We start from the raw sequence: 13,463 nt of genomic DNA, 5'->3' as shown, positions 1-13,463 counted from the left end.
ATTCTAAATTTTTTTCACTACAGGGTGTCACTAAACAAATTTCGATCCAAATCACCACATAAGAAGTAGAAATGTTTTAAGAAAGTTCTCTGGAACTCTGTTCAATATCTACCTTGTTTTTCCCCTAAGAGGTAATGATCTACTTAATATGTTCTTACATCTACTCCCAGACACCCACTTCCAGATACATCCCCAGCCCTGTTCTTAATAATTCTTTTTAGAAGGGGATAAGTCCCCAAAGGTATGTTCCTTGTATTGGAAAAATTAAAGTCATATATAGAGATACATGGGTGACTCTCAATATACCCATCTAAGATCACAACAGACCCTTTTTTGGGGATAGATTACTTACATAATTAAAAGAAATGAAAAAGACAAGTAATAAGTGGTTAAGTGTACATTCAATTTCAACATATGCCTTCAAATATACTTGATGGCTGCAAATTGATTATTTAAAAAAAATAAAGTCACGTCACCCTTGTGCCTGCCTTTGAGAAGCAGACCCTGGGTCTGTCGGCTGTCTGTCCTCATTCTAAATATTGGTTAAAAAAAAAAAAAAAAAGAAAGCAAAACCCCCCTTTCCCTCAATAGCTGTCATTTACCTTGTCATCTTAGATAAATCTGAGAGTTTACAAGAAGAATTTTAAAGGACAATATTAATGAGAACAAGACCCATCTTAAGGGAAAATGAAACTGAAAAAATCATCATACCCATTCATAGTGGGCATGTAAATTCTGGTATCTCAATCTGATGCTGTAGGAGACTTGAAGCAAAATAAATGCTGGTTAAGCAGAATTCTAGGAAGGGGGAATCAATGTCTAGACCTAGTTTTCATCTCTGAAATTGAGGGATTACTGCTGTTTTACCAGAAAACCAGATACTCTTTGGGTGGTCTAATACATTTTAGGAAGTGCTACATCTACACACTGACACAAGGGGAGAGCTTTAAAAATGGGAAACAGTTCTTCTCACAGTCTTTCAAGAATAATAAGAAAATATATTTCAGTGAAAGAAATACATGTCTTCATGATGGAAATAATCCCACTCTTGTGGGGTGATGTGTCTTTTTTTGCTACTCTGGTGCAGTGCTAACGGGAAGGTGAGTCTAGATTTTTAACTCACCACCTCATTTTATTTCCTAAGTGAAACTGTCCTGATGACAAAGATTATTAATAGTGACTGCTTAAGGAGTGCCAACTGTCAGCTGGGCACTGATGGGCAGCTGCACATGGGTGACACATGTAAGAATAGCACCTGGCACATGGAAGAAGGATTTGAGATTCTTTCCCCATGATTCATCCACTGTCATGGAGCTGTCCACAGAAAGACAGTGGCAGACCAAGTCAAGCACAAATGCAGTTTGGGTGCCACTTGGAATCTATGAGTTCGTGTTATGAAGTTCACTCATCAGGGTGTGCACTATTCGCTTTATTTCATAAAAATTAACAAACATAAAAGGGAGGGACTGAGAAGACCTCTATAGAAGGCTGGAAAGCAACTTATTAAAAAATGAAGTTCAATGGCATGATGAGTGGGTTCTAACTGTGAGCAGAGAAAGATGTCAGGGAAAAGATAAAACAGGGGCAGGGGAATCTATCCTGAAGAAAGAAGCTCTTTAAAAAGGTACCCGGAGATAAGGAAAGCATGTCAGCTTATTGGGTGGGTCCCAAGGAAGGAAACATAACTGAGTTGGAAATAAAGAGATGAAAGAACTGGCTCAGAAGCTGGGAAGTCAGTAAGAGGAAACATCCCCTTCCAAAACTGCTAGAGTAATAAAGAAGTGTCCAAGACAGGGATTGAATAGAGAAACTAAAAGGAGTTTACAGCATTAATATGTCAGGGAGGTACTCATTAATCTCTAGCAATTTTATGTCCAATTTTATGTAAGTGTGCAATTTTCTAAGAAGGGATCCATAGCTTTCATATTCTTTTTTGTTTGTTTCTTTTTCTTTTTCTTTTCTTTTTGCCAGTGCTGGGGAATCAACCCCCCCCCCCCCCGCCGGGACTCGTGAATGTAAGACAAACACTCTACCACTGAGCTACACCCCACAATCTCAGCCTTCAGCTCTTCAATTTGCTAGACTGTAAAACTCCATGGGGGCAAGGAATGTTAACAGTCATTAAATCCTAGATTCTACTATGTAGGATCTCTACATAGTAGAATTTAATATATGTTAATGAATAAATCTATCAGTAATTAGGTCAGTGCCCAACAAAGATTAAGAATCTTTTGCTTAGAGGGACAGTTCTCTATATAATTAATAAATCAACTGGTAGAATTTAAGAAGAAGGTGAGAAAGGCTTTAATTCTTGCCCAAAACAAACCTGCTAATATTGAAGCTGGAGTAGGAAATATTTAGAAGTAGTAGATTAATATGTACATGAATTAAAAATGAGGCTCAGCACACTCAATGAAGGCTGGAGCTGGGAACAAGAGAAACTAAATACTTGGGTCATCAAGGTGATGGCTGAGACACTAGCGGGAGCCCACAAAGCAAATGAAACTCTAATACAGATGATGTAAGGGAGTTAGAGATTTGCTTCTCCATTGTTTACTTATACTGAGACATAAAACTCAAAACAAAGGTTCAGATTAAGTCATTCAAACTGAATTTATATTAAACTGATAATTGAGGAGATGATCCCTGTGACAGATGCATTAAAACCCACTCTATGTATTTTAATCACTTAAAAATGCATCAAATCATAAAAAATCAAACCAGTACCTTTGATTTTTCATTTTGTTTTATTTTATAGAAAATGTAAAGAGAAGTGCCCATGATGTTCAAATTTATCTTCGCAGCAGATAAAATCACTTTAAAAGCACATTTCTCTTAAGAATCTTTAAACCTTGGTATTCACTTTTTTGTATTCAGAGTGCTGTCCTTACCTCACTGTCCCTTGTTGACAGGTTTATAATGTTTCACATGCACACTCAGCCATTTACAAACAGCCCCTCACAGTCGTTTGTTAGTGACTCACCTCAAAATGCTCGGTGTGTTCGTCCCCTCTTTCATTTTCTTTGCTATAAACAACAGCAACAACAAAATATCACAAAATGTCCATTTGGTTTATGACAATGCCTTTCATCTATTCATATTCTGACTTCATTTATTTTAAAATGGGCTGAGTAGCTCTAAACCAAAATTTTTTAAAAAATATTTATTTTTTTAGTTGTGTTGGACCCAATACCTTTATTTATTTGTTTTTATGTGGTGATGACGATCGAACCCAGGGTCTCACATGCACTAGGTGAGCACTCTACTACTGAGCCACAACCCCAGCCCCTAAACCAAATTTTTTTAAAATTCAAAAACAAAACATACAGAAAAAAAACCCTAGAAGCACAAACAAACATTATCTGTTCTTAATAGCACCATGGTAGATTTTCTAAGTATTTTCCTTGCTATGAAATATCCTCAGTCAACATAGTCCTTTAATTCCATTCTTTTTAGTTCTTATGACACATATTGAATTAAACAAACAAAAAAGATTTTTTTTCATGCCCCTGAAAACAATGTGAAGAGAAAATTCTGAAGTTACCTTTCATCGGACATCAGTTCAATATCATCAGATCCAGGCTTCTCATGTGACCGTGTGGAACTGAGACTTTCCACGTTCTGCAACAGAGCAATTATTGGTTGCCCAACAGGCATAGCATAAGAAATATGCAACAGCAGATTGTCCTTTTTTTAAAGTAGAAAAATCAAATAATATGTGGATATAAACTAATTATAGTTCTCACATTTTTATCTTCATTAAAACTAGTAAAATTAGGACACTTTATTATATTCTGCTTGTATAAAGTTGAATATTATGTTTTATTGTTCTTTAACAAAGGTATCTGACAGCATCATGGAAATGGTCACTGTGCCCTATAATGTCTTTTATAGGTATTATGCATCTTTTATAAAAACTCAACAGCAAAACTCATATTGTCAGAGAATTGGGATGGTTAAGACTAGAATCAAAAAAGATACTCTCAAATCTAATTAAAAATTTATCTAAATTCACTGCTTATTTAACATTCTTAAAGGATAAACTGCCGATATGATTTGGGGGTAGTATGTAACTTATTCCTAAGTTGTAAAACATCCATAAAAACAAATGGAGTTAAGAACTTTTCTTTCTACAATATTTAATATTATTCTTTACATTAGCTAAGGTTGACAAAATACAACTAGAAAATTTACTTTGAATAGTATATATTTCAGGTTGACCAAATGAGTTTATGCTTATCAGAATCAGAGACATATTTATAAAGTTTTTTTTGACTGCCTCTGTGAACACAGGCCAATGCTTTCTAAAAATAATTCAGGTGACCGAATGCAGGAAAAAGTCATTGCCATGAAGGATTAAATGTGCTCTTGTTTGCTTATTTGCAAATTTAGTAGATTAAAAAATATAGCTGTCTTGGAAATTTGGACCTGAATTTCATTGAACTCAGAGATTCACATCCGCATCAAAGGGATTTAGGCATAACCCACTTATCTCGTGACATCCAGATAAATAAGGAGCAATCGTGGAAGCATCATGTGTTCACCTACTTATTAATAACCTACCATTATGAAAAGCCCTTTAAGAATAAATCTGGTTAAGGTTCACAATGATCCCATGAAATTGGCATATATAAAAATCTCCATCAAATAAACATATGATCAGAGTAGAAAATTAATCTTTGGCGTGGTAGGTGAGCAAATTATTTTCTGTTTATGTTGGTTTGGCCAGTTTGTCTGGAATTCTGCTTGACAAGAACAGAAGGGAGATGGCATAACAGAATAATTATGATAGGAGCTCTGGGGTCGGAATGCCTGGCTCAGAATTCTACCTCCATCAACTGTCAACTGTCTTACTCTACTTGAGCCTCAATTTCCTTATCTGGAAAATGGAGATGACAACCCTGCTTAACAAGAGGTTGCCAGGAGGATTAAGTAAAATAATACATGTAAAGCACTAGAATAATGCCTGGCACATTGAATGAGTATTAGCTGTTATCATTATTTCTAAAGCTCTGAAACCTCCACGGAAAACATTTCACTATTTGTCCACAGTTCAGACAGTGTCCCAGACACTGGAAAGATAGTGTTTGTGTCTGCCATTAGAATACTCAGCATCATAATTTATATTGTTAGATAGCTTTAGAATGGATCTGAGAAATAAAAAAATAAATATGGCAACACTGGATTATATTTATATCTTTAATGTTGGAGTTAGAAAAGCCCTCTCTAAAAGGGCTTCCATTAAATCAAAGCAAAATAGCTCTTATTACCTGAATGTGACCTTACTGATAAAGAGGGATGTGTCTATGACAAAGAAACTTTTGTTCTCATTGGTAATCTTCAATAGATTATCAAAATCTTTAGTGAAAGATCTAGCGTGGCAGTATTAAGTTTTCCTGAGGCTCTGAAACAGAAATTCCTAGGGAAACCATGGTCCTCTTTCTTCTTATTATTTCAAAAGTGTTGATGAAGTGATACATTTAAAGTGATATGTAAATGAGTATTTCAGAAGAAATCAACATTTTCAGATTAAAACTAAGAAATATTCAGAAAAGAGAGATCAGAGAATAAACCATAAATAGTTTATAGATATTTCTGTTAGATGATGTTAGAAGATTGATTTTCTCTTCCTAAACAGAAAAAAAATATAATTGATATAGATTTTTGAAAACTCTAGAAAAAAGTTATGTTACATAAAAGAAAGCTTTGCAAGAGTACTGATTTCCAGGGTTACAACAAGTGGTTACCACAAGTGTTAACTCCAATTCCCTCCGGTCCTCTTTTAGTGTTTGTTCCATACTTTTTTTGTTTGTTTGTTTGGTACCAGGTATTGAACTCAGGAGTGCTTCACCTCTGAGCCACATCCCCAGCCCTTTTGTGGATTTTTTCACTTAGAGACAGGGTCTTGCTGAGTTGCTTAGGGCCCATGTTTAAGAGCTCCCCAAGAAGCTGGGTGTGGTGGCGCACGCCTGTAATCCCAGCAGCTAGGGAGGCTGAGGCAGGAGGATGGCAAGTTCAAAGCCAGCCTCAGCAATTTAGTGAGGGCCCTAAGCAACCCAGTGAGGCCCTGCCTTTAAATTAAGGGGAAAAAAAAAAAAAAAAAAAAAAGGCTGGGTATGTGGCTCAGTGGTTAAGCACTCTTGGATTCAATCCTGATACCAAAACAACCAACCAAACAAACAAACAAAAAGAGCTCTTCTAGGATATGAGTTTTTACTGGAGTCATTCACAAATGATGACTTTCAGTACTGTTCAGCAGTTCTCTCTAAAGCTTTCCCACAATTTCTGTTGTCATGTTATTTTTCCACACATTGGAGACTGTTGAATATTCATAGTCTGGTTCAGAGACCCAGCATGCCAGCACACAGTGTTCCTCTGCTAAGGTTGCTGGGTTGCACCTATACCTTTGGAAATGGGGGACATCTGAGGAATGTTCAAAGTACTCCAGTTTTTGCCAGACAAAACTTGACAAGCGTAGTAAGGATCTATGAGGACATTAACAAAAGTACTTATTTTTGTAAACACTGAATGTTTGGTAAATTTTAATTTTCACCCTTTGACTAGGATTTAGGGAGGAAAGATGAAGGTAAAGAAAAGGATCAGTAATTCCTTACTTCACTGAGATGAAGGAAAGGGAAAAAGGTCACATACAGGTCAAAATAAGGCTGAAACTCAGATCACCTCTGTTGGGAGGTATGTCACTAGACTTTCATGTATGCTGCAGCTGCTAACAATACTTACCCCAGGAAAAATATTCACATCAGGCCTTTTGAAGGTTTTGAATGGTTTATGTCCCAAACCCATCTCTAGGTGTAGTAAAAGACTAGATCACTAATGTATGCATTTATTAAAGGTTAAAGTCATAAAATTCTTATAAAAATGATTTATTGCATTAACTTTTAATTACTTTTCCAAATTTTGACTCCTTTAACAGGTAATAGGAACTCTTTTTAATATAGTAAAGAACAGACTATGACATTAAGCATAATTTAATGAACTTGCCCCTTAAAATTTTTTAACCAGATAAAGCCTAGTTTATAATCCATAACGTTCTGACTCATATAAGTCCTACCAGTGACTTTCAAAACACAGATTCACTAGCACATAATATATTGGATAAATTTGGGGTGTAAGAAGGAGTTCAATTTTAAAAAAACTGCTCTCCTTAATTATAAATATAACCTTCAAATAATAAAAAAAGCAACTGCTTTGAAATATAGCTAGCTTTAGACTGTGGAATTTATTTGTAAATTTCTTTTTTCCCTCCTCTCTGTGTTAGCATTGGGAGCTAGACTCAAAACCGGTTTGACGACTGACTGAAGCACTTGAAAACACTTGGAGCAAAAACAAATTTGTCTTCTAAAATTGTAAAATGCTGACAAGGTCTTTGTAGAGGGGACAAACACACACACACACACACACACACACACACACACACACACAAAATGCCCCCTTTCCATAGACAAACAGGTCAAACTGAAGGCTGCAGTGAGGCTGTTAGTCAAAACAGGTTCTTCCTCTAACCTTGAGCTCTAAGAGAAGGACAGTGTTTGATACAGTCTTGTTAACAAAGGATCAATGGCAGCACTGCATCCCTTTTCTTACTCTTTTGTACGTCTTATGTTTTATTGCTTAGAACTGGAAAAGCTAATTCATATTCAAAAGAACGGCTGGTATCATAAAGGAGGCCCCAGGAAGAGCTTGCCAGCTGTCCCCCCACTCACTCTAATTCTACTTTCCTTCCACCGTCATAGGCAGCCATGTGCTCAGCAACAACATACTACCTAGCCACACCTGGGGTTAGACAGGACTTCTCTCCAATAAGATATGAAAAAATGACATATGCGGCTTCTAGCCCTGGCGAACAAAATGCCCCCACCAGGGACATTTCTTGATACTCATTCCTCCTATGAGCTGGGAAAAGATGTGAAAACCACCAGAGTGTTCTAAAAACTTCTTGCTGGAGATGGCAGGGATGCATTGAGCCAGGGTCTCTGAAATGCTGCAAGCACACCCTCTCAGACCCTGCCCTGAACTCCTGCTGCAGATGATCACTTGAGAAAGAATTCATTGTGTTTGAGACAGTGAGTTTGGGGCTTTGTGTTACACAAATGACTGTAAACAATACAGCAACCATTCATTCACTCATATTTTCCAAGTTTCCTGTGGGGTAGGATGGTACATGGAGAACCAGACTCCAACTATAGAACCAGACTCCATTGTTTATATTTCTTTCATTTTTATTATAGGTTCCCTCTGACTAGCAACATGACACACCAATTGACAAAACACAGAGATCAAAGAGCACAGCATATTCTTCATTATCTGATAGTATGCAAAGGAAGGGAAATCTAGATGTGTTCATAAACATGGTGAGGTTGACTTAGAGTTAGAAGAGCATTCACTTTCCTTAGATGAAAGGCAGGATGTGGTTGGAATATAAGATGGCACTGGGGACTGGGGTTGTAGCTCGGTGGTGGAGCACTTGCCTTGCACTTGTGAGGCACTGGATTCGATCCTCAGCACCACATTAAAAAACAAATAAATAATGGTACTGTGTTTATCTACAGCTAATTTTTTTTTTTTAATTTGAAAAAAAAAGAAGAAGATGGCACTGGAGAGGAACAGTACAAGTGTTTCATATGATGCCCCCTTGATTCCACCCCACTTTTTTTTTCAGTGCTGGATTGAACCCAGGGCTTTGTGCATTCTGGGCAAATACTCTACCACTGAGCTACACCAGCCTGTGAGAAAGCCTTTAGATCAAAGTGGTTTATGGTCAAACCACTCCACCATCCATTAGACCCCATCCTCTACTGCTTACTCAAGAACACTGCTCTTGCAATGTGTCCCCCTCTCTTGCATTACCATTTCCCACTTTCTATTGGATGATATTGTGCAAACATCTGTAACATCACTGTTAAAAATCCTCCCTTAGTATTCCCCTAGTTGGTGCCTCATTTTTTCCACCTCCGTAGAGCAAAACCTATTCAAAGACTTTCCAGACGTGTAGTATCCAATTCATTTCCTCCTATTCCTGGCCCATCTAGCCAGCCTTTTATTCTCCCCCTTCCCACAGAAAGACTCCCCTCAGGGTAGTTGCAGGTTAGCCACACATGTGAAATGGTCACTCACTCTTCTAAGTTTCTCTTGACTCAAATCTCAAAAGGTTGCGCCCGAGTTGTGCTGGAAATTGCTAGCTGCTGCTTCTTAGTCTTCTGATAGTACCTTCTTATCTGCCTACTGTATAAGTTGGGAGGTCTCAGGGCTCCATTGTTGGACCGACTTTTTTTACCCTCCATACTCAAACCCTAGGTTTCAGCTCATCCAGTCTCAAGGCTTTAAATTCCAATGGTATGCCAAAACCTTCCAAACATAGTCATTTCATTTTTTCCTGAACTCCAGGTTAATAAATCTAACTGCCTATTTGACTTCTCAGCTAACAAATGCCTCATGCTTAACATATCTAAATGGAATTTTTGATACTCTCCACTACTCTTTCTGTAGTTCTCTCCTTCTTAGTAATGGCAACTCCATTCTTTTAGCTGCTCCAAAAGTCTCCAAGTTTCCTGTTCTCCCTGCTTTCTTTGTATCCCACATCCAATCCATTAGAAAATCCTTCTACTTCAAAATATATCCACAGTCTGATCAGTTCTTACCACCTTCATTACTATCACCTGGTCTAAATCAATATCACCTCTTGAATAGGTTATGTCAATTATTTACTTCAATCCTTGTCCATCTCTTACCACCCCTGTGCTCTTCTTAATAGCTGCCAGAGGGATCCTTTCATATGGTAAGTTAGAAAATGACTTCCTTCCCTTTCTCAATCCTTTAGTGGATTCTCACCCTGTTTAAAGTCAAGTCTGAAAAATGACCATAAAGCGTCAATTAGCCAGGACTCCTGATATATCTCTGACCTCATAACCAATAATGCTCTTCTCTCAATTACGGGTAAGCCTGTGGTTCCCTCTGCCAGGATATGCTTTCTCCAGATAACCTGATGCCTCATTCCCTCACCTCTTTCAGGTCCCTGCACAAGTGTCATTCTCAGTGCAGCTGGACCTGATGATTTGTGCAATATCAATCCTTAACCTCCTACCACTTCTGCTCCTCTTTACTTTATTCTCTCCATAGTCAGCATGTTTTGCATCTGACATACATTACTTGCTTCTTATCTGTCTCATCCAATGAGAATGTAAATTCCAGGGAGGATGAGCATGTGTCTGTTTTGACCACCAACCACTGTGTCCTTAGCACCTACTACAGAGCTTGTCATATGGTCCTTATGTAACTGAAGGAATTAATTATTATAATTGTTCTGCAACAGATAAGGTGGTCTGGAGACAGAGAGTGAAGGTGTGGAGCTATATGGGGTGGCTGCTTTGAATTCCTAGGTCGGTTATAAAAGAACATGGGCTACGTAATGTCAAGACAAAAGGAAAAGGGAACATCACATTTTTAAAAACATAATCAACTATATTTGACAAATAGTTAGAAAGAAGAATTGGCAGTGAGAAAAAAGAAAAGACTTAGAAAAATGACTAAGGAGACGATGATGTGGTTGAATGAGGTAAGATCCTGAGTGAAAAAGAGATCAAAGACAAAAAGACAATGAGTTTGGTTTTTAAAGTCAACATATTGACTTTAAAGTGCTATCTGGAGTGAACTGCAGAAAGAATCAATCAAATGGTGATTTGGGAGACATTTGTAGAGAGTGGACATCTGGAACTAAAGAATTGAAGAAGCTCTCAAAGTTCTAACAAAGAGATATGAGGCAAAAATGTGGATGACATTAACATCCAAGCATAATTTATGGAAGATTAGCTGGTAAAGGATACAGCAGAGAAGAACAGCATCACTGTGGTGAGACAGGGAGAGGTCAAGGCCACAGAGGCCAAGAGGAAAAGTTCTGAGAAAAAGGGACAAAGCAGCAAATGCCACAAGGACTTGAGAAGGTCAAGGACTACACGGATGTCATTGCACAGGGGTTCTAAGAGCCAGTAGTGAGGCAGCAGCTTTTGCAGATAAGTGGGACAGAAACTGAATTACATGGGTTGATAAGCTAGCATGAAAACAACTGAAGCTAAATGGGTAGACTGTTCAAAACATTGGATAGCAGTGTGAAGAAAAGAGACAGGATATCGCAGCTAAAGTATTCACTGTGTCCACGTTCACTTATTATTGAATATAGTTAGTTGCACTTAAATCTCACACAAAAAAGATATTAATATCTCCCTTTTACAGATGAAGTAACAGAGGCTAAATAACATGCTTACTTGCCATAGCTAGCAAGTGATAAAGTTGGAACTGAAATTTAGGTATGACTGCAACACTTACTAGCCTTCCCTTAACCTTGCCTGGGATTTTAGACACTGAGTGGACATTTTTAATAAATAAGAGAGCCTCTACATTTTGATTTTTTAATATATTAAATGCTGTGTTTATTACAGAATTAGTATAATCACATAAGATATATTTGAGAGACAGAGAGAAGAGTAACAATTATGTGTATTACCACTACCACCATAATGCAATTATGCAATCACTTAGGTATATATTTTCTTTCAGTCTTTTCCCCCTAGGAATGAATCCTTAATATATATGTGTATATATATATATATATTTTTTTTTTCATACACAGATGTATGTGTATGTAGATATAATACACATTCACACATATATAATATGTGCACATACATGCATATACTTATGTGCACACATTGTACATATTGCTTCATAGCTCACTTTCAAAACTGAGGGACAGTACAGTGGAATCCCCACTTATGTGTGACCTAGTTGTCTCATCTGCCACAGCTCATTTTCCTCATATTTAGAATGGAAATAATGGTAACAATAACTCCCTAGAGATCACTGGGAGCATAAAGGTGACAAAGCATTTCAAACACAATTTGTCAAATACTTTCCATTTTATTACTCTTCATAACTATAATTTTTAATCATTGTGTAATATTTTGCTGAATTAAACATTTAAATATTACTTAAGTTGCTTCTAATTCTCCATGATTACAGACAGTCTTGTAGAAACAGACTAATACACACAGTCTTTTCCATATTTAAGATTATGTCCCCAGTAGGATTATTGAACATAATACATGACTGAGGTATGGCTCTCCAATCACTGTTAAACTGTGCCCTTGAGGGAAAGATTTTGGATATAAAGACACCCTTTACTAGACCAACAGAAATGAGTCAATGAAAAATGTGTGCATGTGTGAGAATGTGTGTGTGTTGCTTGTGTGCACGGTGGGGTAGGTGGGGAGATGGATATAGAGAACAATTTCCAAAGTTGCTTTTCGGCTAGTAGAAGTTAAACTTGGAATTTGGGGAAACCAGTTGTCATTTGAGCAGGTGAGAAAATAAAAAAGGACAGAGACCTAGAGAAATTTTTGAAGCAAGGCCAGAGAAGTTGCTGGAACATGAGTTGGCTGTCTCAGCTTTAGCGGGGAATGAGGTCTTCTGAGACAGACTGCGGGGGGGGGGGGGGGGGGGGGGAGGGGGAGAGGACACGCGGAGCTAGAGGATGGGAGAGGGAAAGGCTGGATGGTGGCAATAATGGAGGTAAAGCAGAGCTTCCGGACGCTCTGACTTGAGCTCACTACCCCTGGTCTCAGAGCTCTGAATTATCTGCAGTCTCTTGGCCTCAGCTGGTATCACATCCTTGAAAGGTGAAAGGATGGCGGGGGGGGGGGGGGGGGGGGGGGGGGGATCTGCTCAGATGGCTCCCGCTGTGCAGGCACCAAATCTGTAGGCTGCCTATTGTGGTCTACATCACCTCCTCTTTGGCTGTACTGAGATAACTGTAGAGTCAGGCTGTCACTGTCACTGTGAAGTCAGGGCTGTCACTGTGATGTCAGTGTGAAATCAGAACTGTCACTGTGTGGTCAGGGATGTCACTCTGATTTCAGGGATATCATTGTGTAGCCAGGGCTATCACTGTGATGTCAGGACAGTCACTGTGAAGTCAGGACTGTCACTGTGTAGTCAGGGCTGTCATATATAGCTAGGGCTATCACTGTGATGTCATAACTGTCACTGCAATGTCCGGACTGTCACTGTGTAGCCAGGGCTGTCACTGTGAAGTAATGCCGTCACTGTGAAGTCCGGGCTCACTGTCACAGTGTAGCCAGGGCTGTCACTGTGAAGTTTGGGCTCACTGTCACTGTGAAGTCAGGGCTCATTGTCTTCAGCTACTCTCTGTTTTCCATTGAGAACAGGGTTTGCTTCTTCTGTCTGCCAGCCCTGCTCTCACTGAGATCCGCCTGGAGCTCTGCTTAGCTAAACCCAGTGATCCAACTCATGGTCTTCTACTCCCCCTATCATCTGACCCTCCCTTCTCCTTTTTAAAAAATATTTTTCAGTTGTTGATGTACCTTTATTTTATTTATTTGTATGGGGTGCTCAGAATTGAACCTAATGCCTCACACATGCTAGGCAAGAGC

At 38.4% G+C, this 13,463-nt stretch overlaps 1 protein-coding gene across 3 annotated transcripts in view; it reads right to left on the bottom strand.

The window, feature by feature from the left end:
* Positions 1–13,463, bottom strand: part of Fam13a (family with sequence similarity 13 member A) — a 99,639-nt gene that overhangs the window by 39,518 nt on the left and 46,658 nt on the right. For all 3 annotated transcript variants that reach the window (XM_076864841.2, XM_076864839.2, XM_076864840.2), the window contains 2 exons: positions 3,545–3,621; positions 2,984–3,026 (listed from right to left, as the gene is read on the bottom strand). In XM_076864841.2, coding sequence (XP_076720956.1) covers positions 2,984–3,026; positions 3,545–3,621 — 120 coding nt within the window. The remainder of the gene's footprint in view (positions 1–2,983; positions 3,027–3,544; positions 3,622–13,463) is intronic.

Source organism: Callospermophilus lateralis, chromosome 8 (genome assembly GCF_048772815.1).
Source record: "Callospermophilus lateralis isolate mCalLat2 chromosome 8, mCalLat2.hap1, whole genome shotgun sequence".
Taxonomy (NCBI): domain Eukaryota; kingdom Metazoa; phylum Chordata; class Mammalia; order Rodentia; family Sciuridae; genus Callospermophilus; species Callospermophilus lateralis.
Note: the sequence above shows the minus strand (reverse complement) of the source record. Positions and strands in the feature narration are given on the sequence as shown.